The sequence below is a fragment of the Colobus angolensis genome, unplaced genomic scaffold (genome assembly GCF_000951035.1).
Source record: "Colobus angolensis palliatus isolate OR3802 unplaced genomic scaffold, Cang.pa_1.0 Scaffold616, whole genome shotgun sequence".
In the NCBI taxonomy this organism is placed as follows: Eukaryota; Metazoa; Chordata; class Mammalia; order Primates; family Cercopithecidae; genus Colobus; species Colobus angolensis.
The window spans coordinates 57,375-85,317 of NW_012119777.1; the positions used below are offsets into that span (position 1 = coordinate 57,375).

At 41.2% G+C, this 27,943-nt stretch overlaps 1 protein-coding gene across 2 annotated transcripts; it reads left to right on the forward strand.

The window, feature by feature from the left end:
- The first annotated feature begins 308 nt into the window (after nucleotides 1-308).
- TRIM5 (tripartite motif containing 5) lies at nucleotides 309-27,910 on the forward strand. 2 transcript variants are annotated; one of them, XM_011963593.1, is made up of 8 exons: nucleotides 309-549; nucleotides 9,881-10,364; nucleotides 10,952-11,047; nucleotides 11,693-11,923; nucleotides 23,770-23,792; nucleotides 25,395-25,495; nucleotides 25,776-25,802; nucleotides 26,061-27,910. In XM_011963593.1, the coding sequence occupies exons 2-8, from the start codon at nucleotides 9,942-9,944 to the stop codon at nucleotides 26,645-26,647; spliced, it is 1,488 nt and encodes a 495-aa protein (XP_011818983.1). In that variant the 5' UTR covers nucleotides 309-549; nucleotides 9,881-9,941; the 3' UTR covers nucleotides 26,648-27,910. The 2 variants fall into 2 exon arrangements, with proteins under 2 accessions (XP_011818983.1, XP_011818984.1); XM_011963594.1 differs by having other exon boundaries at nucleotides 309-401; nucleotides 27,293-27,910.
- Nucleotides 27,911-27,943: the final 33 nt, after the last annotated feature.

The following is a 27,943-nucleotide window of genomic DNA, read 5'->3' on the forward strand; positions in this document are numbered from 1 at the left end:
TTGGGCCATATCTGTTACCCAGAAGCAGAACTCAGCTGCGAGATCAGGAGCAAGAGGAGCACTTTGGAAGAATTTCGATAAAGGGCACCTTTTCTAATTTTTAATGCTTGGTTGGGTTAATCTGAACTATGTCAGAAGTGGCCTGATAACAAGATCCTGAGACTCAAGAGAAAAGGGAGATAGAGTGGGGGGTGCTTCTATTTCCCTTCACAGGCTCCTCCTGTGAACAGCACAGCTACACAGCAGGCTGACTCATTCCGAGGGCGGGACTCAACCAGGCCCTACGTGGAGAAATGCCATTGGCCTGTAGTTTATCTTTCACTTTCCTGCCCCGGGTGTGAGCAAGAATTTCCTGCACTTCCTCTCGGAAAATTCCTTTGTGCAGATCAGGCCCTGGATTGGTGAGTGAATCCTAACCATGTCTTTCCTGGCCTGCCTTCACTCTTCTCCCCAGACTCACCACTTCTGCACTGGTGTCTGAAGGTATATTGAGTGACTTTGTGGAGGGCAGAAGTAGGAAGTCTTTGGGACAAAACTGAATTTACCTTGGTGAGTTTAACTTATCTGAAAAGCTATTCGGGATGGGGAAAAGACAGTTCACAGACGTCCTGCTGCCAGAGCTGACTGAGGGGAATAGAGCTGCCTGGTGGGCAGGCAGATTTGAAAGAAGGGAGAGCTTTAAAGTGAAGCGCTTTGTTTCCTGGAAGGCTGGTTATTTTTCCACGCTGACTCTCTCCCCATCCCCTCCTTATTCTATAATTTTTTACTGAACTTTGCTGTAGAGAGCCAGAATTCTCTCTTTCAGTGCCTTCTCCCAACAACGGCAAAGACAGGGGCCCTGGAACCTTAGTGATTTAATGCCTATCAGTGTGCTAATGTAGTGTTTCAGCATAACTCTATAGGTCAGCTCTCATCACCTGGGCCTGTCTCTGTGGCATCACCTTGGTGGTGTGACAGCTGTCCAGCTCTGTAGCCTTGTCATTGTCACTGGTAAATGGAGTTATTTCCCTAGTTCATATTGGTTACAAAGATAATGGCAAAAAAAGGCAAGCAGGTTTTATTTCTTGCTAGGAGTGGAGAATAAGAGAACTCCTTCTCTAAAGCCCCCTCCCCCGAAACAGTGGAAAGCGTGGGCTTTAAAAGAACTCTGCATGGGAAGAGAGAGGAGTGTTAGCCTGCAGGGTGGAGCTCCAGTTGTGCCACTTCTGTTTATAAACACGTCTTCATACAACCCGTGCCACAAAGTGGTGGATATTTTCTTGTTTGCTGTCGGGGTGGGGTAACACTCTAGTGATATGTTAATGATCTAAAGGTAATGAGGGATTGTCTGTTCCAGTTTACGCTGGTTTGGGGGTCTAATTTCCCCCTTGGATCTGGTCGGGGTGAAGATCTGGACCATGCTGAGCAGTCTGGCTTCTTTAAGCAGCTTTGTCTATAAATAAAGGGAATAAAGAAAAACTTTAAGAAAGATAACTTTCCCAGTTATTTCATCAGGGCTTCCCTGGTGACAGCATCTGTTTACCCTTACTAGGGCACCAAGTCCAGACTCAGGGAACAACTGGATTTCCTTAAAAATCATTAACCTTGCTCCTCCCTCTCCTTGGGCCGTATGTGCCCTGCAAAAGCAGAGCTTAGGTGAGATACAAAGAGCAGCAGAAGCAGGTGAAAGAATACCCAGAGATGGCACCATTTCTACCTTTTAATAAACAAAATGAGTACTTGTGTAAACCAAAAATAAAATTCTGTGGCCCCTAGCCACCTGAATGGACTTTCTCAGCCAGGCTGCTCTTAAAATGTAACCTGAAAGACTGATTCAGGCCATGACAGGAAGTGGGAGTGGGACCTAACTCGTTATTTCTCTCCAGCACGAACTTCAATATAGACCCTAAGTCTGGTAAGAAACATTTCAGTCTATTCTCTCTGAAACCTGATACCCTAAGGCTGCATCTGCACAGTAACAACTTTGGTCTCCACAGTTGCTTATCCGAACCCAGACACTTCCTTTCTATTGATCCCAGGTCTTTAGATAAAGACAATTGTCAACCAGAGTCTTTCTTAAATGTATTTGATTGAAGTATCTTGTCTCCTTAAAATATATGAAACCAAGCTACACCCCAACCAGTTTGGACACAAGTTCTTAGGATCTCCTGAGGGCTGTGTCATGGGGCATCGTCACTCATATTTGGCACAGAATAAATCTCTTCAAAATATTTTACAGTTTGACCCTTTTCATCGACACTTGGTTGATGTTAATGATATCAGATGTCAGAAATGGTGTGATAACAGGATCCTGAGACACATGAGAGAGGGAGTCTCTCTCATGGAGACCCTCTGTATTCAATTCCAAATGTCCTTCCCGTGAAAGATATAGCTGCACTTAAGCTAATTCAAGCTTATATGGAAGACTCCAGGCAAAACTGTTTCCTCATCCCAACTTCCCTTCATCTGACCAAATCTTACTGCCTTAAGGTTGATTTTGGAGAGTTCACCTCTGCTTCATGTTTCCTTTCCCTGCTTCTGGTGATAAATCAGTGTTTGGCACCCATCTTCTGAACTCATACAGAATACCTTTCTCATGGCATTGTAAACCAAATAAACTAATGGAAGGGGGCCTCAATCAATTTGGATGTTTATTTTGCCAGGGTTGAGGACATGCCTAGGAAAAAGGAACACAAAATCACAGGAACATCTGCGATTCATGCTTTTTCCAAAGGGGGTTTGAGGATTCCAGTATTTAAAGGGGAAAGAGAAAAGAAAAAAATGGAGGAGAGTCGATAAAAGAAGCAAAAGGTTACATTCTTTTGAGGCTTTAGCTAGCGTTAGCTGAATCCATAATTTACATGTTAAAGGAGGGCTTGGAGGAGTAATCAATTATGCACTGTCTCCCACTCAGTGAATCTGCATTTTTACAAAAGTTAAACAGGGAGTAGCAGAAACAGTCAAACATGCATTTGTCTCAGGTGAGCTGAGGGATGATTTATCCTCTGTCTTTGTCCCATACTAGTGAAGATAAGCTTGCTAACTGACATTGTCAGGGTGAAATTCAACAGATGTCCGTTTCAGAGTAAAGACCTTGGGGCCCACAAGAAATTTCCTTGTGAGCAAATTGTGAGGGAAGCCACCTGGGAGGTATGTAGCCCTCTATCTTTGCAGCTATCTATTTAGGAACAAAATATTATAGAAGGTGGTTTTGCATGGCCCAATTCCCAAGCTTTAGCGTTCCCTTTGACATAGTGAGTTTGGGGCCCCAGATTGTTATTTTCCTTTCACACCATATATTTCAAGATTTTAGAATTGATTCAATAATCTTTGGCTTCTATTTTTCTATTTTGCTGGTATGGTGGGGAGTATACCATTAAATGGTTGTGATATTGTGAAATATGTTTGGTCTTCCTCACTGTTTCCTAGCATACATCTCCTACAATTCTTGAATCTGCAAAGTGGTAAGTGTCTTTTTGTATGATAATTAATCAATTGATGGCTGGCAGCCCCTCGGTAGCTTCAGGAGTGGGGGTCCTCGCCAGAAAGACTAAAGCAGAAAATGAGGGTTGGAACTTTCAGCTCCACCCACCAACCTCTGGGGAGAAGAGAGAGGCTAAAGGTTAAATTGTACTGATAGCCAGTGATTTAATCGATAATACCAATGTAATGATGCCTCCATGAAAACCTAAAAGGACAGGGTTCGATGAGGTTCCAAATAGCTGAACACTTGGAGGTTTCTGGAGGGTAGTGTGCCTGCTGAGGGCAGGGAAGCTCCATGCCCCTTCTCTCATGTGTCAGCCTATGCCTCTATCTGTATACTTTGTGATGTTCTTCATAATAAACCAGTACATATAAAGGGGAGAACCCTGATTTATAGCCAGTCAGGCAGAAGCACAGGTAAAACAAGCTGAGTCTTGCAGTTGGCATCAGAAGTTGAGGGGCAGTCTGTGGGCCCAAGCCCACATGTGGAATCTGATGCTATCTCCACATGGAATCTGATGCTATCTCCAGGTATAGTGTCAGAATTGAATTAGAAGACACCTCATTGGAGTTTGCTGCTGAAAGAAGGTCTCCTTCTAGTTTTGGGAAAAACCCTCGCAAATTTGATCACAGAAGTCTTCTGTGTTGATTGTTTACTGAGAGTATAAGCTATGCTGAGTTTCTGTGTTTCCTACCCAGTACTATGGATACAGCTCTGACTGGAGGAACATCAGGTTTTTGGTCTTGGTGCTGATAGGATTAATGACATGGACACATGTGGAGTGATTTTAAGGAGCAAAAAGTTTAATAGGCAAGAAGGAAGGAAGGAAGAAGAAAAGAGCTCCCCCAAACAGAGACAGGGGAAGGGTGGATTTGGCAAAGAGAAAAACCTCTTGTGTGGTGGAAAAGTGGCTGCTTCTACTAGGAGGCTGGAGGAGGTGGTGTCTGATTTGCATAGAACTCAGGGGATTGGTTTGACCAGGCATGTCATTCATGTGACTCGGGAAAAAACTGGCCCTCTCACCCTGGCCTTTCAATACGCAAATGCAGGGCACCACAATGTTTTACACATGGTGGGGATATGTGGTGGCAGCTATATTGCCAGGCACATACTGGGGCAAGGAAGAAGATGGTGGGAATCACCAGGTTTGGATGGACCCAGTTTCTCATGGCCAGCATTTGCATATTACAACTTGCTGGCCCAGCTCTGAGAGCCGGGGCTTTTCTGCTAGACAAATGTTTCTGGAGCTGCTTTAAAACAAACGAAAACTTCCCAAGGACCCCTTTTCCTCTCTATCTGCCTAAAATAATTTCTTAATAACTCCTATAACAGTATTAGGTGACATTGCTCAGCAAATGAATCTCAGTACAATTTCATTGTTCCCACCTATGTATGAAAGGTGATGCCTTCCCATATACCATCAGTAATTTGCAGCTATATTATGCTTAGAGAAACAGTTTTACCCTGGTCACAGGAGAAGAAAATTCTGTCTATATGCATATTGCTTGGATTTTACAAAAACTTGTTATTGTCTTTTAGTGTCTTTGTTGCTTGTGTTTAGCTGTCACCTCTAGGACATGTTGGATTTACATTTTCATGATCTCAGATGCCAGAAGGTCCATGTGTAAGGTGCAATAACCTGACATGCATGGCAGGTTGCTGACCTGAGAGATACCAGGCAGATAATTGTGTTCCCATCTCAACCTCCCTGACTGCTGTGCAGCCCTTGGGTCACTGCTTAGGTAGTGGTGGGGTTAGCCCCATGTGTGAAAATTCTGGTTCCTCTGCATATTCCTCTTACTATGTCTGTTATGGCAGCAGTTACTTTGACATGGGCTCCTTGTAATATCACATTAAACATAAATTTCAAAGCCTCATAGCAGAAGGCAGTCTCTGTTCCTCTCTCCTGTAGGCTCTTGATGCATCTCAGTGCTGATGCAATTTTTTATGGAATAAAAGATAAATGGAGTCCTCACTCTCATGTTTGGATCACAACTTGAGTCATAAACAAGGCTCGACATTATCATATGATCTAAACCTCTGATCTTCTGATACAGGCCAATGTCCCTGAAGCATAACAGTATATGCTGTTGGCCCATTTTCAGTATCTAATACCACTGGATGGATTGTGCCTCCATCCCACCTTCATTGGGCCTTGTTCTTTATGGCCTTCACAGATGATGGGAGGAGTGTACAGTTTTTGTAGGTCTGAATTTATCTCCATATAGCCTTTATAACATTTCTGTCTTTTTCAGAGCAAGGGAAAGACTCATCAACTGTCTCATAGTGGAGATCTTTGTTTTGCCATGAACCCTTGACAGCCAGCAACACATCAGTATCCATTAAGGTCTTCTCTTACCTTGTTTTTAGCTTTACAGCTCCATTTACCTGGAACTCGTGACAGCCCTTGATCCTAGATTGAGGCCACAGGGTCATTACTGAACCCAGGTCTGTCAGTCACCATCTCTGAGCCACCACTCTGTGATATTTCCCTGACTGAACACCAGCAGCACTTTCCAATCTGATTTGCAGTTTCCCTTGTGGGAGATAATAGTCCTAAACTAGCCAGGTTCATGTAGTTCAGCCAGGGTATGCAGGACAGAAGAACCATGTGGCACAGCCCCCTCAGATGAGTTCTCAGTGAGAGTCCCTAGGGTAGTACAAGAGGTATTATCTCTATCATGTGAGTTTTTTAAGAAGTGAAACTGGCTGGATGTGTGTGAAACTGCTGTAGGTTAGATAAGCTTAGTACCCCAAAGGACTGATTATCTTGTGAAAGTTCATGAGAACAGTTCTCAGGGACTTAAAAAAGGGACATACCTGGTTTTGTGGTGGAAAATGAGGTCTGTTCCTACCAACTGGAATTTAAGATCTATATACAGCTTTCCTAGTCCAAATCTGCTTTATATATCAGAATATATTTACTATCAATATACTATTGTACTATACTATTACTATATATTTCTATTACAGAATATATTGCTGTCAATAACAGCCTCATGTAGGCTAGCAAGACAGCTGACATTTCACTATTGTAACCCAATAAATTTCCCAGAAGAAAACAATACCAGAAGGATAAGCTAGTATCATCTTTACAGGAGAAAAGAGCTCAAGCCTGATATTAACCCTTTGTTCCCACATGTGTAGTCTAGTTCCCTACACTGTTCCTTTTATCTCGATTTATCTCTCACTCTCATTTGCTCTCCATTTCCTCCATCACCTTGTCCTGCAAGCTGTCATCAGCTCTCTCCTATATCCTAACTAATCTTCCCCCTTGCACACTAGATCTGTCTAACCTTTCACAACCCATGCTCAAAGTTAATGATGTCCCCACTTCTGCTGATTGAGACTGATAACTTTAATGGACAGTTGACACTAATAATTTTTCCTTGTTTTTTTTTTTCTTTTGAGACGGAGTTTTGCTCTTGTTGCCCAGGCCGGAGTGCAATGGCGCGATCTTGGCTCACTGCAACCTCCACCTCCAGGGTTCAAGTGATTCTCCTGCCTCAGCCTCCCCAGTAGCTGGGATTATAGGCATAAGCCACCACACCTGGCTAATTTTGTGTTTTTAGTAGAGGCGTGGTTTCTCTGTGTTGGTCACTGGTCTTGAACTCCCAACCTCAGGTGATCTGCCCGCCTCGGCCTCCCAAAGTGGTGGGATTACAGGCGTGAGCCACCGTGCCCAGTCTAATTTTTCGTCACTCTTAAGAAAGAGTTCCCAAATGTTATGTCATTTGGGATGTGTCACATTTTCTGATCCCTGTGATACTAAAAGTCTAACAGGTCTGTGCACAATATGCACCATAATAGGTCTGTGCACAAGAGGAAACTGGCAACTTAAAACCCTTAGATGTTGCATTTTCCATGAACAAGTTATTCATATATGTAATTTCTTCTACTAATACATTTGCCCTGTTCTCATCCTACGTTTTCTCATATCATGCTTCAGTTAAACCTTTATGTTTTCAATTAGTAATTCTTGGATAACCCTTGCTTCGCTTCATTATTTGACTTCTCAAGAGCACTTACCTCTCTCTAGTAGTATTCATCATATCTGCTATTTTGTATATATATGGCTGATCATTTAGTTTACTATAATGTTTTAGGTGAATGCCAAGTTTACAGTAGATTAAACACCACATTAATCTTTGTCTTGATTGTAGTCCAGTTGCTAGCATATAATCAATCTGCAACAATAATTTGTCAAATTGTGGCAGGCCAAGTTTCACTAATGCAGGCCTCCATAACAACTATTTCAGCACTAACTGAGTGTTGTTACTTTTTTTTTTTTTTTTTTAGACAGAGCCTTGCTCTGTTGCCTAGGCTGGAGTGTAGTGGTATGATCTCAGCTCTTTGCAACCCCCACCTTCAAGGTTGAAGCAATTCTCCTGCCTCAGCCACCCAAGTAGCTGGGATTACAGGCACCCACCACCAAGCCCAGCTAATTTTTGTATTTTTAGTAGAGACAGAATTTCACCATGTTGGCCAAGCTGGTCTTGAACTCCCTGCCTCAGGTGATCCGCCTGCCTCGGTCTCTCAAAGTGCTAGGATTGCAAGCGTGAGCCACCACACCTGGCTGATTAAGTTAAATATTAAAAGCTGAGGCCAGGCGCGGTGTCTCACGCCTGTAATCCCAGCACTTCGGGTGGCCGAGGCAGGCGGATCACAAGGTCAGGATTTCGAGACCAGCCTGGCCAATATGGTGAAACCCCGTTTCTACCAAAAATACAAAAATTAGCCGGGCATGGTGGTGCGTGCCTGTAATCCCAGCTACTCAGGAGCCTGAGGCAGAAGAATCACTTGAACCCGGGAGGCGGATGTTGCGGTGAGCCGAGATTGAGCCATTGCATTCCAGCCTGGGCAAAAGAGCAAGACTCTGTCTCAAAATAAATAAATAAATAAATAAAAGCTGATAGAGCCAGTGCCCTTATACAAGGGCTGGAATGTAATAGAAGCCCACCGAGAGTTTTGCCCAGACCTTTCCTGGGCCTTGAAGCATGACAAGATAACGAAGGAATCGATTAGGACCTGTTTAGGATTAAAAAAGTTGTAGGGGGTCTGAAGGAACTCCCCAAACCTTAATGATTTAGCAGGAGAGACAAGATGGGGTAATCACCCCAGCACCTGGACCCATCTAGATTAAGTAAATTTACTGAGGCTCCAGAGGAAGGTCTTTAAAACTCAGACCTTAGTTATAGATTAGAAGAAGAAGTTAATCACTTATGTTTTTAGATGAATGCACAACTATACCTAGACATATAGCTTGGAAGGTATATAAACTCTGGAAAACTTTGTAATTTTAGTCGGTCTGGCAATATTTTCTAGGCCTTCTCTGTGTATGCAGTTACAGAAATAAAAACTCCCTTCTTTCCCAGTAAATTTGCATCTTGTTATTGGGCCACGAGAATAAGCAGCCGACCCTTCATTTGGTCCAGGAACAAAATAATCTCATCCAATATTTTAAGACTTCTCTCTCAAGACTGATATCCATTTCCTCTGTGTTTCTAGTTTTCAAGTCTCTGACATGTGTGATCCACTGAGTATTTCTCTATCATTACTTTCTACACTATGTCCATACCTTTAGGCTCCCATAAATGTCCTTGGCAAACTTTCAGGACGAGACTCCCCAGAACCTTCCAGCTGTTGTGGATTCCTCTACTTCCAACCCCAATTACTCTGAGTATTAATTGAATATATGCCATTATCTCCATTTGTCATCAATTAACCAAAAGAGTAGCAAAGAGGCCACTGAAAGAGGACCCTGAATACGGGGTCATCTCAGGTCACCATATTGAAGATAAATAATTTTTGTAAATCACTTATTATGTCTATTTATAAATTTGATGAAACAGTCATTCACTCTGCTGATAATAAGAGCAATCATTGCAAATGTACAGTGAGTGATGAGATCTGTTACACTGCATATAAGGAGCAGGTATTTTTGATAATACAACATGTAAGGAGAGAATTTAATAAAATCATGCTAACATCAGAGAAACATTTCATGCTGAGAGAAGAGCAAATGTGAAAGGCCTAAGGCGTAAATGATTTGGTGATTGTAATATTGAGGATGTGTTTTGGCTTGGGAAAGAAAAGCCCTGAGAGATGATGGGTCACACAAAGATCTTGGTAGAAAAGACCTCAGCCTGTTTTCTATTCATTGAAAGTAAAGAAAAATGATAACCAATGCACAGATAAGAACAGAATTTGTCATATGACACGAACTGGGAGTGAAGTATTTAAGGTGATTACGAAAAGCCCTTATTACCAGGTAACCAAACATGTTTTCTTATTTCTCCCCTTTTTTTTTGTCCTTAACTATTTTCATCTTGCCCATTTTCTAATTGTGCACAATCAATATCCTTTCTATTTCTACCTTTCTTACTTAGTCCCATTTTAACCTTCCCAATCATGCAGGGATCTGTGAACAAGACGAACCTCTGCAGCCAGGACAGGCAGGAGCAGTGGAGCAGCTGCTATGGCTTCTGGAATCCTGGTTAATATAAAGGAGGAGGTGACCTGCCCCATCTGCCTGGAACTCCTGACAGAACCCCTGAGTCTGCACTGCGGCCACAGCTTCTGCCAAGCGTGCATCACTGCAAACCACAAGAAGTCCATGCTATACAAAGAAGGAGAGAGAAGCTGCCCTGTGTGCCGGATCAGTTACCAGCCTGAGAACATACGGCCTAATCGGCATGTGGCCAACATAGTGGAGAAGCTCAGGGAGGTCAAGTTGAGCCCAGAAGAGGGGCAGAAGGTTGATCACTGTGCACGCCATGGAGAGAAACTCCTACTCTTCTGTCAGGAGGACAGGAAGGTCATTTGCTGGCTTTGTGAGCGGTCTCAGGAGCACCGTGGTCACCACACGTTCCTCATGGAGGAGGTTGCCCAGGAGTACCACGTAAGAGACTGGGATGGAAGGAAGAGAGGGCAGAAAATGGGACCTCATAGAAAATTTTCACTTTGCCTTTGACATTAATTGTCTTGTCATCATAGACCTGAGGCCTGGGATTATTTTTTTCGTGCTACGCTTAACTTCTGAGGCTTGAAGGACGGTTTTTTGCATTTCATCCAATTACTGGAGAATAATCCTAGAGTATATATTCCTGGCCAGGAGTAAATATTTTGTACCTTGGGTTAGATGGGTAGAGATTTGGTGTCCAAGAAAAGCTCTGATTACCCCTTTCAGCAGGAGGGTAACTGGAGTGGGTTGAGATACATGTTCTTTCCTTGCTGCAGGATCAGATTTTTCTTCTAGGACAAAAAGAATCAGTCTACTCATGGTGAGGAGATGGGGAGGTCTATTACCTGAGATGTAGGGAGCACATTCGCCAATGTAAGTTTTCTTCCAAGTCATGGATTCTCATTGCCATTCTCACAGTTTCTGCAAATTTGTTTCTTCTGAGATCAACCTGATTTCACGTTTATACTCTATCTAGGTGCTGGGAAAGCTCATAGCTTGACTATGGTGTGATTCCTTTCTCACAGGTGAAGCTCCAGACAGCTCTGGAGATGCTGAGGCAGAAGCAGCAGGAAGCTGAAAAGTTGGAAGCTGACATCAGAGAAGAGAAAGCTTCCTGGAAGGCAAGAGGATGTGGTTCCCGAAGGAGTTAGCTGGAAATCTGGGCAGGACCATGGGAAGGAGCTTTTTTCCTGTTTATTCCCTGACACTTGATAAGTCCAGATGTCATTTGATTAGTCCTCTTCATTCTTTCCCTGATGGGGTGTGGTGGCTGGGGAGTAAATATGCCACAATGAACACAGAAATCTGTAGGGAGCTGTTTACATGAAGGATCTCTCTGGTGAGGATGGCTAGTGAATCCTGCATTCTATTTTTGTGCTACTTTCTGAGTCCATGACTCTACTTTAGGAAGACATTTGGCGGTGGCTCATGATTCTTTCCTCAATGTTCAACTTTTGTCAGGGAGTTTGAGCTTGGGCTGATAAAAGTAATATAGGCAGGCATGAGTGTCCCGGACAACTGTGTGAAAGGCAAGCTACATCCAGGTAACCCATTTTGACTCAGAATGAACCTCAACATACCCATTCAAGGTCATTGTTTTAAAATGTCATGAAGGAAAAGAAATAGGAAAATCAGCTTTCCTAAGACCTACTCTCCTGCTACTGTGTCCCACCTTGTGAGAACTCCCCAAAAGAAACAGTTCTTTTTCTGACTAACGCCTCTGCCTGGTAGACTGAGTGCCCCTTTCTCTTTTCTCATCTCTGAAGATTCAAATAGACTATGACAAAACCAACGTCTTGGCAGATTTTGAGCAACTGAGAGAGATCCTGGACTGGGAGGAGAGCAATGAGCTGCAGAACCTGGAGAAGGAGAAGGAAGACATTCTGAAAAGCCTTACGAAGTCTGAAACTGAGATGGTGCAGCAGACCCAGTACATGAGAGAGCTCGTCTCAGATCTGGAGCATCGGTTGCAGGGGTCAGTGATGGAGCTGCTGCAGGTAAAAAGTGGAAAGAAGCCTGAGCATTAAGATTAAAGAAAAGTGAAGGCTATTTCCTTTTCTGTGTTGCTGTGCTCTTTCTAATATTAACAATGTTCCCTGCAGGACCGCTTTTCTGAATAAATAATAATAAATAAATAATAATTTTTCTGAATAATTGAATGTAGAAGTAGCAAGAGATAATCCCATTTTTATTAATTTATCCAGAGCAGTACACAAATTTGACATAGTAGAGATGATCAATTAGCTCTAGTTATGTTTGATGGGTTCCTGTTCTCTGTAATCCAGTGTTGAGCCCTTATCAGTGTAGTTTTCATTGCTTAGCTTAGCCACTGGCAAACAAATACATGTCAAAATACAAGATGCTTTTTATTGTTTCCCTTCATGAAATTAATTGAGACTTTTCCTCTTTATTTTCTGAAAAAAAATAAGTAACTGCTATCACTTCTTCTTTATATGCTGAATAGAATTCACTAGTAAAGGTCGGGCACGGTGGATCACGACGTCGGGAGATCGAGACCATCCTGGCTAACACGGTGAAACCCCGTCTCCACTAAAAATACAAAAAATTAGCCGGGTGTGGTGGCAAGTGCCTGTAATCCTAGCTACTCGGGAGGCTGAGGCAGGAGAATGGCGTGAACCCGGGAGGCGGAGTTTGCAGTGAGCCAAGATGGCGCCATTGCACTCCAGCCTGGGTGACAGTGCAAGACTCCATCTCAGAAAAAAAAAAAAAACGAAAACTGCTCTCATCCCAATTTTCATGATGTTAACTATAATTGCCACATTGTGCAATAGAGCTTTTAAAGATAGTCTTCTTTTCATTCTGAAGTTGGTATCCTTTTACCAATATCGGCCTGAACTCTCCCTACACCCCAGCTCCTGGAAACCCGTCTTCCACTCTCTACTTTTATGAGCTCAACTATTTTTTACATCTACATACTAAGTGATATTATACAGTATTTGTCTTTCTATTCCTGACTTACTTTACTTAAAGTTCTCCATGGTGTGAGATAGTCTTCTGCATATGGCTATCCAGTTGTTCCAACATAGTGTATCGAAGAGCCTGTCCTTCCCTCAATGAATGCTGTTACCACTGTCAAAAACTAACTGATCATAAAGGTATGAATTTTTTTCTGGGTTACTATACTGTTCCATTGGTCTATGTGTCTGTTTCTAATGTTAGCACTGTACTGTTTGGATTACTATAGCTTCATAATATATTTTGAAGTCAGGTATGATGCTTCCAGCATTATTCTTTTTGTTCAGGATTTCTTTGGTGATTTAGGGTCTTTTCTGGTCCCATACAAACTTGAGGGGTTTTTTTTTTTTTTTTAATCTATTTTTGTAAGAAATGTCAGAATTTCAGTAAGGATTGCATGGAATCTGTAGATTACTCTGGGTAACATGTACATTTAAGGATATTAAAACTAGACTACCACCATATTACAATTCATCATTACAGCAGCCTTAGAGCAGGCTTATAAGAGGTCCTAAAGGGAGTGCTAAACATGAAATAGAAAGAACAACTGATACAAAAAAAAAACACACTAATGCACATACCCTACAGACAATATAAAACAAGTACACAATCAAGTCTACCTAACAGCCAACGAACAGCATAATGTCACATATCAATACTAACCTAGAATGTAAATGAGCTCAATCCCCTACTTAAAAGACATAAAGTGGCAAAAGGAATAAAAAGATAAGACTCAACCCTGTCTGCTGTCTTCAAAAGACCCATCATGTAATGACACCCACAGGCTCAAAGCAAGGGAGTGGAGAAAGACCTAATGGAAATGGAAAACAAAAAGGAGCAGGAGTAGCTATTCTTATATCAGATAAAACATACTTTTTAAACAATGACAACTAAGGACAAAAAAGAGCAAACATGATAGGGTATCATTCAACAGGAAGACTTAACCATCTTAAATATATATGCACCATAGGTGGGAACACTCAGATTCACAAAACAAACTTTTCTTCACCTGAGAAAAGACTTAGATGACCTCACAATAATACTGGGAGACATCAACATTTCACTGAAAGCATTAGACAGATCATCAAGGCAGAAAACTAACAAACTCTGGACTTAAACATGACCCTTGACCAACTGGATCTAATACACATCTACAAAATACTTCATGAAACAACCACAGAAAATACATTTTTCTCATCTGGACCAGAACATATTCTATCATCAGTCACATGTTGAGTCATAAAGCAAGTCTCAATATTTATAAAAAAAAGAAACAAAACTGGCCAGGCACGGTGGCTCACGCCTGTAATCCCAGCACTTTGGGAGGCCTAGGCGGGTGGATCACAAGGTCAAGAGATCGAGACCATTCTGGCCAACATGGTGAAACCCCGTCTCTACTAAAAATACAAAAATTAGCCAGGCATGGTAGCGGGCACCTGTAGTCCCAGCTACTCAGGAGGCTGAGGCAGGAGAATGACGTGAACCCGGGAGGCGGAGGTTGCAGTGAGCCAAGATCGCACCACTGCACTCCAGCCTGGGTGACAGAGCCAGACTCCATCTCGAAAACAAAACAAAACAAAACAAAACAAAAAAAGCTGAAATCATACCAAGCACACTTATGAACTGCAGTGCGATAAAAATAGAAATCAATATCAAGGAGACCTCTCAAAACCACACAAATACATGCAAATTAAACAACTTGCTCCTTAATAACTCCTGAGTGAATACTGACATTAAGGCAGGAATCAAAAAATTATTTGAAAACTATAAAAATAAGAACAAAACTTATAAAAATCTCTGACATGCAGCTAAAACAATTAAGAGGAAACTTCATAGCACAAAGCACCTTCATTAAACAGTTAGAAAGATTTCAAATTAACAATCTAACTTTCCATCTAGAAGAATGAGAAAGAAAAGAATGAACCATTCCTCCAAGGCAGCGGAAGAAAATAAATAAGTAAAACTGGAGAAGAACTGAATAAAATTGAGGCACAAAAACCCATGCAAAAGATTACTGAAGCTAACAGTTGGTTCTTCAAAAGAATAAACAAAACTGGGTTTTCAGATTTGTTGTTTCCTATGTTTATGTCTGTACGTTTGCCGAAGGACATAATTTAGTTTCTGTGCACTGGCTTTGTTTTCCAAGATTCTAGGCATACTGTCTGCTATGGTTCAAGGGCAAGCTTGCTGCTTCAGCATTCAGGCAGGGTGGCCCAGAGTCAGGAGGTGACCAGGCCTGGCAGCTGACTCTACGGGGTTGGACCTATAGCCTGGGTCCATGACAGTGAGCCTAGAGCCTGTATCTCTGGGGCTATCCTGAATCCTCAATTCACAGGTCTTGATCTGATACTGCAGCGGGCCTTGAGCTAAAGTTAGCAGAATTTGGCCAGTTCATGGGCTCTGATCTGGCACTAGGGTCCACTGGGAGTGGACCTGGATCCTAAGTATACTGGCGCCCAGTCTAGACTCTCTAGGTCCTCTGGAGCCTGGGCCAACAGTGACCCTCCTGGTGCTGGGGCCAGTGTTTAGTCTGGGTTTGCTAAGGCGAGTCCGGAGCCCAAGATCACAGGCACTGACCTTGGTGCTAGAATAGAAGCTGATTGTGCAGGTGCTATCTTAGAGCGTAGGTCCACAAGTACAGACCTGGGTCCTGAGGCCTCGGGGGCTGGCCTGGAACAAGGATACACAGTGGCAGAGCTGGAGCTGGATGCAGTCCAGCAATGTGTTCTATCTGTACAGGCTTTGCACTGGGTGTGCTGGAGCAGGCCTGGATTCTGAGTCTGCTGGCTTGTGGACTCACAGGATCAAGCCTGGAGGGTAAGGCCATGGCACTGAACAGGCCTGGAGCCTGTGTTCTCAAATACCTACCTGGTGTTTGCGGCCAAGGGTGCTGAGCTGGCACTGTAGTGAGACTGAAGCCTGGAGCCATAGGGGATGCTGTGGTGTTGGGTGGGCCTGTGTCATGTGTCTGCAGGACCTAGGCTGAAGGATGTGTCTGCAGGTACCCATGATGACTAATACTGTGGAAGTCGGTGTGATGCTGTGGCAGACTTAAAGCCTGGGGCCACTGGGGAAAGCCTGAACCTAGGCCATGCTAGAAGGCTGATTCTGTGGGGGCTGACCTGGCACCAGGGCCAGTATGCACCCTGGGGTAAACCTGGCTCTGGGGCAGGATTATAGACTGAGTCCATTGGGCAGGACTTGAGCCTGAGGTTGCGGGATACTGTGTGGCATAGGGCTGGGCTTGGAGATTCGGTCCGTGGGTACTGGCCTGTATATGCAGGGACTGAACTGAAGGCTAGGTTCAGAATTGTCAGCCTGATAACTAGGGATACAGGGCTAGATCTGGTGCTGGTATGGGCCAGAAGCCTGTGGCCATCAGGGCCTGAGGTCAGCCTGGCTGTGGAGCCAATCTGGAGCCTGAGGCTATCGGACTGTCCTGAAACTGAGAATGGTCCAACCACTGAGGGCAACCTGCCATTTAGATGGCCCGTAGACTGAGTCCACTAGTCTCACAGCCTAGGGCTGTGAGATACAGCCTGGAGGCTTATCCGTAGATACCAGTCTGGAGTCTGGTGCCTTCAGACCTGCCAGATGGGGTTTTACTAGATTGAGCCCAGTGTTAGGGCCTGAGGTAACTTTTGGTGCTGATTTTCCCCTCTTTCTCCTTGTGGGGGTTACCTCTCACATGCTATGCTGCCTAGAGTTGTAAGAGGGGTGAAATGGAAAATGTAAAACTGTCCTTCCTACATTCTTCCATGAGTGTTTTTCTCATTTCTGTGCTATACCCAGATGCTGTAAGCTCCCACCCTATTTCTTAGTTCTGGTGAGGTGTTTTAGTTCTTGGATGGTGGTCTAAATTGTTTTAGCGGGGAGACAACTGCTAGAGACTCCTATGATACTATTTTGCTGACACCCATCTGCAATTCCTTTCCTTTCTATCTACAGCACACACACTTATGTCTCCTCTTTTATTCCTGATTTTGGTGATTTTGTTTTCTCTCCCTTTTTTTGTCCTTTCAGTTATATTTGGTCAATTTTATTAACTTTTACGAGGTTAAAAAGGCTTTTTGCTACATTGATTTTTATCTTTTTTTAACCTTTCTATATCGTTTCTGCTCTGATCTTTATTATTTCATCTTTTTCATTGAGTTTTTTGTTGTTGTTCCTTTCCTTATGTCCTAAGGTGAAATCTTAGATACTGTGAAATCTTTTTTTTCTGATATAGTGTTTATTCAGTGAATTGTTTTAACTGTATCTCATACATTTTAATTTTTGAGTTTTCATTCAGCTCAGTGTATTTTCTAATTTTCTTTGTGATTTTTTGGTTTTCTCTTGGGTTTTTCAGAAAAGTAGTGTTTAATTTTAAAGCATTTAAGAATTTTTTAAATATTTCTTCTCCTGTGGATTTCAAATCCCATTCCTTGGTAATCAGATAACTTGTTGTATCATTTGTTAATGCATTAAAACTTACGGTATGGAACATTACATGAGCAGGAAAATGTTTTATATGCATTTGAAAAGAATATGTATTTTGCACTCATTTGGTGAAATAATCTAAAGATGTCCGTTAGGTCAAGCTAACTGATAGTGTTGTCTTCTATATCCTTTATGGTTTTTATACCAGCCTTTCAATTAATTACTGAGAGTAAATTATTGAAATCTTCACCAGTTGTTACTGAGTTGTCTGTTTTCCATTTTTTAATTCTTTATATATTGTTTTCAGTATTTTGAAGCTCTGTTGTTAAGTGAAGATACACTAATATTGTTATTTCCTCTTGACATATTGAACCTTTCTTTCATTATGAAATATTCCTGTTATTCTCACTTAGCAGTTCTTGCCTTACAGTATCTTTGGTCTAATATTAATATATCTACTTGAGTTGTCTTATGGTTAAAGCTTTCATAGTATATATATTTTATTTCTACTTTGGGTTTATTTATGCCTTTGAATCTAATATATGCTCTTCTGTAGTTAGTGATAACTGAACCTTCTTCTTTGCCCAGTCTGTCTGACGGTCTCTGACTTTCCATTTGGGTTTTCATTATAACATTTAATGCAATTATTGATACAGTTTTACTTAAATTTACCATTTTGCTATTTGTTTTCTATATTTCTGCTGTCTTTTTTGATGTTGTTATTTTCTATATCCTTAACTGGCTTCGTTTGTGTTAAATAAATATTCTCCAATGTATATTTTTAGTTTTTCTCTTTTTCAGCTGTATGACACTAGTATTCTTCCTAGTGGTTGCTTTAATGATTACAATATGCATCTTGTCCTATCACAGCCAGCTTCTGATTAATAGTAACTTAATTCCAGTAAAATACAGAAACTTTCCTTCAATATTGCTTCATTTTCTTCATCTTTGGTTATCATTTTGTCATATATCTCACATGCACATATGTTATAACCTACTAATATAGTATTGAGTTACTTTGTAATAAACTTAATGTCTTTTGAAGTTATTAAGAAAATACTTTGGGAAATAAACTATAGCTTCTTTTATCTTAACTCACATTTTATAGTATTACCATTTTGTTTAGGTTTTGAGTAAATCTTTGGAGGAAATTAATTTCAACTGAAGAAAATTTTAAAAATATTTTTGGGAAGAAATATTTATGGGAAGAAATATTTTGCAAGGGCTCACACCTGTAATCCCAGAAATTTGGGAGGCTGGGGCAGGTGGATCACCTGAGGTCAGGAGTTAAAGATCAGCTGGCCAACATGCAGAAACCCCATCTCTACTAAAAATGCAAAAATTAGCTGGGCATAGTGGCATGCGCCTGTAATCCCACCTACTTGAGAAACTGAGGCAGGAGAATCACTTGAACCTGGGAGGCAGAGGTTACAGTGAGTTGAGATGGTGCCACTGCACTCCAGCCTGGACAACAGAGCCAGACTCCGTCTCAAAAATAAAAAAGAAAAAAAGGAAAAAACATTTTTTCTTCCATCTTCCAGCAACAAATTCTCTCAGTCTTCATCTGAGAATATTTTTTCTTCATATTTGAAGAAAATTTTTGCTTTATATGGAGTTTGGAGTTGATAGTTTCTTTCAGTGCTTTCAATAAGTCAATCTAGTCTTTTCTGTCATCTATTATTATTTAGATGAGAAGTCAGCTATTAACTATATTGAAAGCATTCTTTATATAATGATTAATTTTTCTCTTGCTGCTTTAATTTTTTTCTTTGCTTTGATTGTAGCTTTTGGAAGTTTTTCTATGATAAATGGATCTCATTAGTTATTTAACTTGGGATTCATTGAACACATGACTATATTGATATAGATGAAATATTAATTTTTATAGAATTTAAACTATTTTTCCCCAATTATTCTTTTCTACTTGAAAATGTAGCAACATACATGTAATAGGTCTTAAAACAGGTTTTAGAAATCTTTTCCTCTCTTCTTTCCTTCTGGAAGACCTATTACATGTACATTGCTACATTGCTATATTGTGACATCTGACATGTCTTTGAGGCTACTTTTATTGTTTAAGTCTTTTTTCTCTCTGTTCTTTAAATGAGAAAATTTTTATTGATGCAGCTTTTCAGGTTCAACGACCTTTTTGTGTGCTGTGGAGCACTTTTAGCAAATATTTCATTATTGTTATTTTACTTAAAATTTTCAGAATTTTTATTTCCTTATCATTTCTCTCTCTTGAGCGTATCTATTTTTTTGAGTCATTGTTTTTATACGTCAATCCTTTAAACATAGTTCTCCTTAGTTTTTTAACCTATTTGCAATAGTTGCTTTGAAGTCTTTCTCTTCTAGTTCCAACATCTGGGGCCACTTGAGGATATTTTCAATTTATTGTTTTGGGGGTTTTGTGTGTGTGTGTGTGTGTGTGTGTGTGTTGTTTTTTTTTTAAATCCCCCTGAGCTGTGGTGTTCTATCTTGTTCTATCTTGTTTCTTTGTATGTGTATACATTTCTTTTGTAAATAAAATATATATATATATATATATTTTAGACAGAGTCTCACTCTGTCGCCCATGCTAGTATGTAGTAGTGCGATCTTGACTCACTATAGCCTTGACCTCCTGAACTCAAGCAATCCCCTCACCTCAGTCCCCAGAGTAGCTGCGACCACAGCTCCACACTACCATGCTCACCTAATTTTTGTATTTTGTGTAGAGATGGGATTTCACCATGTTGCCCAGGCTGGTTTCAATCCACTTGCCTCAGCCTCCCAAAGTCCTGGCATTACAGGAATGATCCACTGCAGCTGGTCAAAATGTACAGTTTTGTTACTTTGTAGTTTCTGAGACTTCCCATCCTCTAGTCTCTACCCAGCAAGAAGTGTTCCTGTATCTTCATTTAGTTACTTTCCTATGGTTGCTACTGTCTCTGCTGTGTTTAAAGAAAACTCAAATATAAATTTTAAGTTTGGCATCCTAGCTTTGCCCTGTGTGTCCATGAATCTTTGGTTTGCCTCTAATCTGGAATAGAAGTTATATTCAATCCCCTCAAGGCAGTAAGGCTTCTGTCCTCTCCTGATGAATCTGTGCTTGGGTTAGTGAGATTGCCCAAATTAATTCAAAGTTAAGGCTGTTTTAAAATCTGCTACAATTTACTCACTGATATGTTGTTTCACTTATCCTTTTCCATATGTGTGTGTCTTTAGCATGGCCAGGGTTGCATATAACTTACTTCTAGTTAAGTTAATATATGTAATTCCTGTTGTTTCCAGCCACAGTGCATTAGTGCTTTTAAGATGGGCATCTGGGTTGGCACGGTGGCTCGTGCCTGTAATCCTAGCACTTTGGAAGGCAGAGTCGGGCGGATCACCAGGTCAGGAGATCGAGATCATCCTGGCTAACACGGTGAAACTTTGTCTCTACTAAAAAAATAAAAATAAAAAATTAGCTGGGTGTGGTGGCGGGAGCCTGTAGTCCCAGCTACTCGGGAGGCTGAGACAGGAGAATGGCATGAACCTAGGAGGCAGAGTTTGCAGTGAGCCGAGATCGCGCCACTGCACTCCAGCCTGGGCGACAGAGTGAGACTCCGTCTCAAAAAAAAAAAAAAAAAAAAAAGATGGGCACCTAATCCAACGCAGACAAATGCCACACAAGCTTAAAAGTTTTTTATGTTAAAACTTAGAAGTTCTCCTTTCTCCTGGGGTTTGTATCAGGAGAGTTACATTTCCTTCATGTACAGAGAATAAACTCAATATAGAGGAATAAGTAGAATTTGGAGAAGGACATTGATCACATTTTTGTTTTTTGTTCTCAGATGGAGTCTCACTCTGTCCCCCAGGCTGGAGTGCAGTGGCATGATCTTGGATAACTGCAACCTCCGCCTCCTGGGTTCAAACAATTCTTGTGCTGCAGCCTCCCGAGTAGCTGGTATCATATAGGCATGCGTATTTTTTGAAGAGACAGGATTTCACCAGATTGGCCAGGCTGGTCTCGACCTCCTGACCTCAAGTGATCTGCTCGCCTTAGCCTCCCAAAGTTCTGGGATCACAGGCGGGAGTCACTGTGCCTGGCCCATAGACCGGATCTTGATGACAAGGTTTGAGTTTCAAAATTCAGCTATGACTGAAGTTGTAATTGCCCTTTCCAAAATCCTTTTCACCATTTAATCCAGTTTTATTTGGTTTATGTTACATATAACATAAAAGTACTAATACAAAAAAGCAAAACTATTTGATTGTATGTGTAGATCCAGCTATTGGCTTTGTTCTTGAAAAAAAATCTATGTGGAAAAGTAATGTCTGGCATAAAGGAGACCAAAGACATTTCATTGGTACATATCTGCTAAAACAAAACAATATTTGTGATAAAGAGGAGTAAATGACCTAAAACCATTAAGAATGTAGCCTAGCTGGGTGCAGTGGCTCACGCCTGTAATCCCAGCACTTTGGGAGGCTGAGGCAGGCGGATTGTCTGAGGTTGGGAGTTCGGCACCAGCCCGACCAACATGGAGAAACCCCATCTCTACTAAAAATACAAAAAAATTGGCTGGGCGTAGTGGCGCACACCTGTAATCCCAGCTACTCAGGAGGCTGAAGCAGGAGAATCGCTTGAACCCAGAGGGTAGAGGTTGCGGTGAGCTGAGATTGCACCATTGCACTTCAGCTTGGGAAACAAGAGTGAAACCCTGTCTCAAAAAAAAGAAAAGAAAAAATAGAATGTAGGCCAAACTGACCTGGTAGAGACTAGAGTTCAGAGTAAATGTAGTTTTTAAGACAATGACTGAGTAGATATTAGTAATATTATGGACAATGTGGTATAAGAGAGAAGACAGTATGGTTGGTGTTATATAATAAAAATTCTTAGTTGTTGATCCTTGTTGCTCCTTCACTACTGAATGCATTAAACTGCATTTAAGTGACAAACCTGGGTAAAAGTAGAGAATGGAAAATCAATTGCACATATGTGTGTCAAACTTAAGGAAGTAAATGAAGTCAGTTACAGTTCATGTCTAAAATGAAGAGAGCAACCTTAAGAAGTACGTAGGCCGGGTGTCATGGCTCATGCCTATAATCTCAGCACTTTGGGAGGCCGAGGCAGGTGGATCACTTGAGGTCAGGAGTTCAAGACCAGCCTGACCAACATGGTGAAACCCCATTTCTACTAAAAACACAAAAAATAGCCAGGCATTGTGGTGGGCGCCAGTAATCACAGCTACTCGGTAGGCTCAGGCAGGAGAATGGCTTGAACCCAGGAGGTGGAGGTTGCAGTGAGCTGAGATCAGGCCACTGCTCTCCAGCCTGGGCAACAATGTGAGACTCCTTCAAAAAAAAAAAAGAAAGAAAAAGAAGAAAGAAAGAAAAAAAGAAGGAAGGAAGGAAGGAGGGAGGGAGGGAAGGAAGGAAGGAAAGAAAAGAAAATATCTATACTTGTTTCGTACACTTGTTTGCTTATAACCTCAGCAAAAGCCACATAAACATCTTGAGCACTATTATTCATTCATCTTTGATTCTTCAAAACGTGACATAATGCCTGCAGAATAAGTTTATATATAAGCTTTGTTGTTTATTTTTGTGATTTTGTTTTTGTTTAGTAATGGGGTCTTACTCTGCAACCCAGACTGGAGTGCAGTAGTGTGATCCTAGCTCAATGCAGCCTCAGTCAAACTTCTGGGCTCAAGAAATTCTCCCACCTCGGCTTCCCAAGTAGTTGGGACTACAGGCTCATGCCACCATGCTTGGCTAATTTTTTTTTTATTTTTTGTAGAGATGGGGTCATGCCATGTTGCATAGGCTGTATATCTGTTTAATAAATCAATGAAGCGGCTGGGCATGGTGGCTCAAGCACTTTGGGAGGCTGAGACAGGAGGATCACGAGGTCAGATCGAGACCATCCCGGCTAACACGGTGAAACTCCGTCTCTACTAAAAAATAAAAAAAACAAGCTGGAAAAGGTGAGGGCGCCTGTAGTCCCAGCTACTTGGGAGGCTGAGGCAGGAGAATGGCGTTAAACCCGGGAGGCAGAGCTTGCGGTGAGCTGAGATCCGGCCACTGCACTCCAGCCTGGGTGACAGAGCGAGACTCTGTCTCAGAAAAAAAATAATAATAAACCAAAGAAGCACTAATTATTTAAATCATTTCATGGAGAGCCATATACGTTTGGAGAAAAACAAATTGGCAGTCACTTCTTTTCCTTCTAAACATGTCCCATCTGCAGAAACCAGAAACCTCTTCCACAAGGATGAAAGCTATTTCTGCTTTTAAGGGAACTTGAAAACCTCACATGAGTCTTCTGGGATGATTGCCCTGAGTCTTATCTGAGCTTTTTTGTCTTTCACACTGTCACCATCTCCATTCTCAGCACATTAGGGACTGGGGGAAATGTGATGAAACTTTCTAAGTGAGGAGAGACTATTTATTTCTTAATTGATGTTTTCTCTCTTCTTCCCAGGGTGTGGATGGCATCATAAAAAGGTATGTGTGGGAGGACAGAGATGGTCCTTTTGTGCAGTGAGGAGAGATTTATAGCCATTAGAATTGTCCTGGGTTTAATTAGAATAAAACATCTCCCAGGGCAGAAAAATTTTGATATTGTTTTATCATAAATTTCTGGTCACAAATCAGCATTTGAATGTTCTGTAACTATTAAGAATAGACCAGATTTGGCCAGGTGTGGTGACTCAAGCCTATAATCCCAGCACTTTGGGACGCCAAGGCAGGCAGATCAGGAGTTTGAGACCAGCCTGGCCAACATGGCAAAACCCTGTCTCTATCAAAAAAAAAACAAACAAAAATTAGGGGGGTGTGGTGGCACACGTCTGTAATCCCAGCTATTTGGGAGGCTGAGGCATGATAATTGCTTGAATCTGGGAGGCAGAGGTTGCAGTGAGCCAAGACTGTGCCACTGCACTCCAGTCTGGGTGACAAAGTGAGAGTCTGTCTTAGAAAAATCAATAAAATTAAAGAAAAAAAAAGGAATAGACCAGATTCTATGGCAGAAAATTTGGGTAGTGGAGACTCAGTGTGGGTCAGTAGTGGTTTCAGGGATAAGGTGTTGCAGTATCAGACCCCTGTGCCATCACCATTTTATTACCTACATCTAGTTCTGTTTCTGTATTTAATAGGTACTTGACTTATTTTGAAAGGGCCATGTCTTCTTTTTCTGCCATATACCCCTAATTGTCCATTGGGACAATTCCCACATGTTTGTATTTTCCTCCTGGAAAAAGACCAGTTCCTTCTTCATTTATATTTAGATTTCCAAAATCAGATGTTTATTTGTGGAATAATATTTCAAAATAATATTCTGGATAATATGTGGTTATGGTACAAAGAATTGATCCATCTCAGTTGCATTCTTTAGAAGAGCATAAAAAGTTGCTATTCTTGTGTCTAAAATTGCATACCTCACACACCTATGTGGTGGTATCAAGTTCTTTCTAACCACATGAAATTCAGGCCAGTAATAGTTTGGTGCGCATAATATCTCATTTGCCAAGTGTTTGTAATTTTTCCCAGAAATCTGAAACCTTAGCTGTTATCTGAGTACCTCCCTGCTGGGAATAGCTTTGAAGGCCTTAGGCCTCTCCAAACAGGACTCCTCTTGATATGTCTCAAATACCCAGGAGCCAGGTTCGCCAGGTTCTGCAACCTAACTTTCTAACCATCTCCCTGGGAACTCACATACATAGCGATGATGTTTCCACCCATTAAATGTTAGGGTTTCTTTTGTAAGGCACCAAAGTTTTGTTTTGTTTTAAAATCCTTTTTTTTTTTTTTATGTTATATGAGTTTAAAAATGTAGACAGGGAGAGGTTAATTATTTCATTTTAGAAGCAAGACACTGTGCTTCTGAGAGGTTAAACTCTTCCCACGTTCTCACAGAAAGTAAGTGGGAAGGTAAACAGGAGAATATTTTGTTTACCTCCAGGGTCAAGAGTGTGCACTCTCCCTTCTCAGGATCCCCAAGAAGAGAGTTCAGTGCATCAATGGGCTGAAATGATAGGAAGTCAGGGGTGTTCCAGGGACACAAGGTCAGAGGTTTGGAAGCATTTTTTTTTTTTTTTTAACTCTTAGGATTGAGGACATGACCTTGAAGAAGCCAAAAACTTTTCCCAAAAATCAAAGGAGAGTGTTTCGAGCTCCTGATCTGAAAGGAATGCTAGACATGTTTAGAGGTGAGGAGAGCTGGATCAACAACAGGGCTGTGGAATTCATGTGGTGTTAGGGTGCTAAATGGGGAAGAGGGTGCAGTTTCCAAATATGGAGAGAGGGTATTGGGGAGGATAGATATTGTCTGCTGCTGATGGGATTATATTTAATGGGAAATGGCTAGGTGGCTGCTTCATCCCATCATTCAGCAATTTACTGCCTTAATAACATAGGGCATACTTTTCCAAATCTGGAGACAAAGTGAATTTCAGTGCTATTCAATATTATGCATTTTTATAATTTCAGAGCTAACAGATGTCCGACGCTACTGGGGTAAGGAGAAATCACATTATCATCAGCCACCCTGTGGCTTATCATTATTATTATCTTTATCTTTTAGAATTTTATGTTCTCTGTTAGGTCTCGTGTTTTAAGATTTATGATTCTCCTTCCAACACACACATAACTTACCCCTCCTTATAACTTCTGAACAAGTTTCCTCGTTTTCTCTCAAGTCTTTATCAAGATTTCTCTCATATCACAAATAAAGTTACATTATATCCCTTAACTGACCTGTTAATTTTTCTACAGTTGATGTGACACTGGCTCCAAACAACATTTCACATGCTGTCATTGCTGAAGATAAGAGACGAGTGAGCTCTCCGAACCCACAGATAATGTATCGGGCACAAGGGACATTATTTCAGTCACTCAAGAATTTCATTTATTGTACTGGCGTCCTGGGCTCCCAAAGTATCACATCAGGGAAACATTACTGGGAGGTAGATGTGTCCAAGAAAAGTGCTTGGATCCTGGGGGTATGTGCTGGCTTCCAACCCGATGCAATGTATAATATTGAACAAAATGAAAATTATCAACCTAAATATGGCTACTGGGTTATAGGGTTACAGGAAGGAGTTAAATATAGTGTTTTCCAGGATGGTTCCTCACATACTCCTTTTGCTCCTTTCATTGTGCCCCTCTCTGTGATCATTTGTCCTGATCGTGTTGGAGTTTTCGTAGACTATGAGGCTTGCACTGTCTCATTCTTCAATATCACAAACCATGGATTTCTCATCTATAAGTTTTCTCAGTGTTCTTTTTCTAAGCCTGTATTTCCATATTTAAATCCTAGAAAATGTACAGTCCCCATGACTCTGTGCTCACCAAGCTCTTGAACCTTCTTACACACTCAGACCCTTCTGTACAGCACCTCTTGTCCATGTGCATCTCATACACCTGAACTCAGTTGCATCATTTTAACCATCTTTTCCTTGCTGTCTCCCTTCTTTCTATTTGAATGTCCTGCACTCATCAGTAAAATGTAATAATTGTCTTGTGCCATATTCTCCCCAATATTTTATTGACATTTGATAGCAATTTCTTTCATCATTTTCCATACTCCCAAGGAAATTTGACCTATACCTCATAAAATGAGACCACTATTTAGGTATTACTTCTGCCAAATATTTATCATCCAGTTGCCTCTGACACTGACTAAGAAGATGAAAAAAAGCTTTTCAACAGCCTTTCTATATCATCGTGTGATAGTTGTTCACCAATGAATGAGTCCTTAGTCCTGTGTCAGTTTACCCTTGATGCCCCTATTTGTGAAAGAGTTAAAGAGAAAATATCATAAATGGTATACTCTAAGTGTAGAGGTTTTGTATCTAGAGGATCTTAGTTCAACTCCTGTTGATCTTAGTTCATCTCCATATACTAGCAGTGTAACTGTGAATAGCATACTTAAATGGCTGTGCTTTTTTTCTTTTCTTTCTTTCGTTTTTTTTTTTTTGAGATGGAGTTTTGCTCTCGTTCCTCAGTCTGGAGTGAAATGGTGCAATCTCGGCTCACTGCAACCTCCACCTCCCAGGTTCAAGCAATTCTCCTACCTCAGTCTCCCAAGTTGCTGGGATTACAGGCACCCACCACCACCCCTGGCTAAATTTGTATTTTTACTAGAGACAGGGTTTCCCCATGTTGTGTTGGTTAGGCTCGTCTAGAACTCCTGACCTCAGATGATCCACCCGCCTCGGCCTCCCAGAGTGCTGGGATTACAGGCATGAGCTACCGTGCCCAGCCTGTGCTTATTTTCTTAAAATAATTTTTGTATTAAAAACTTCACATTAAATAAGTCCTAACATTTTATTTCATAGTAGGGTGACTAGAGTTAACAATAACATTTTGCATATATTTTGAAGTAGCTAGAAGAGAGGATTTTGAAAGTTCTCAACGCAAAGAAATGACACATATTTGAGGTGATGGACATGCTAATTACCCTGGTTTGATTATTACACAATATATACATGTTTCAAAACATCACACTATACCACATAAATATGTACATTTATTATTTGTCAATTAAAAGTAAAATAAAACAAAAAACTTTCATCTAATACTTTGGATCATTGTGAAAAAATAAATTCCTGAAGTATAAAGCATCTATCTAAGTGTCTTGATCTAATAAGTATTTG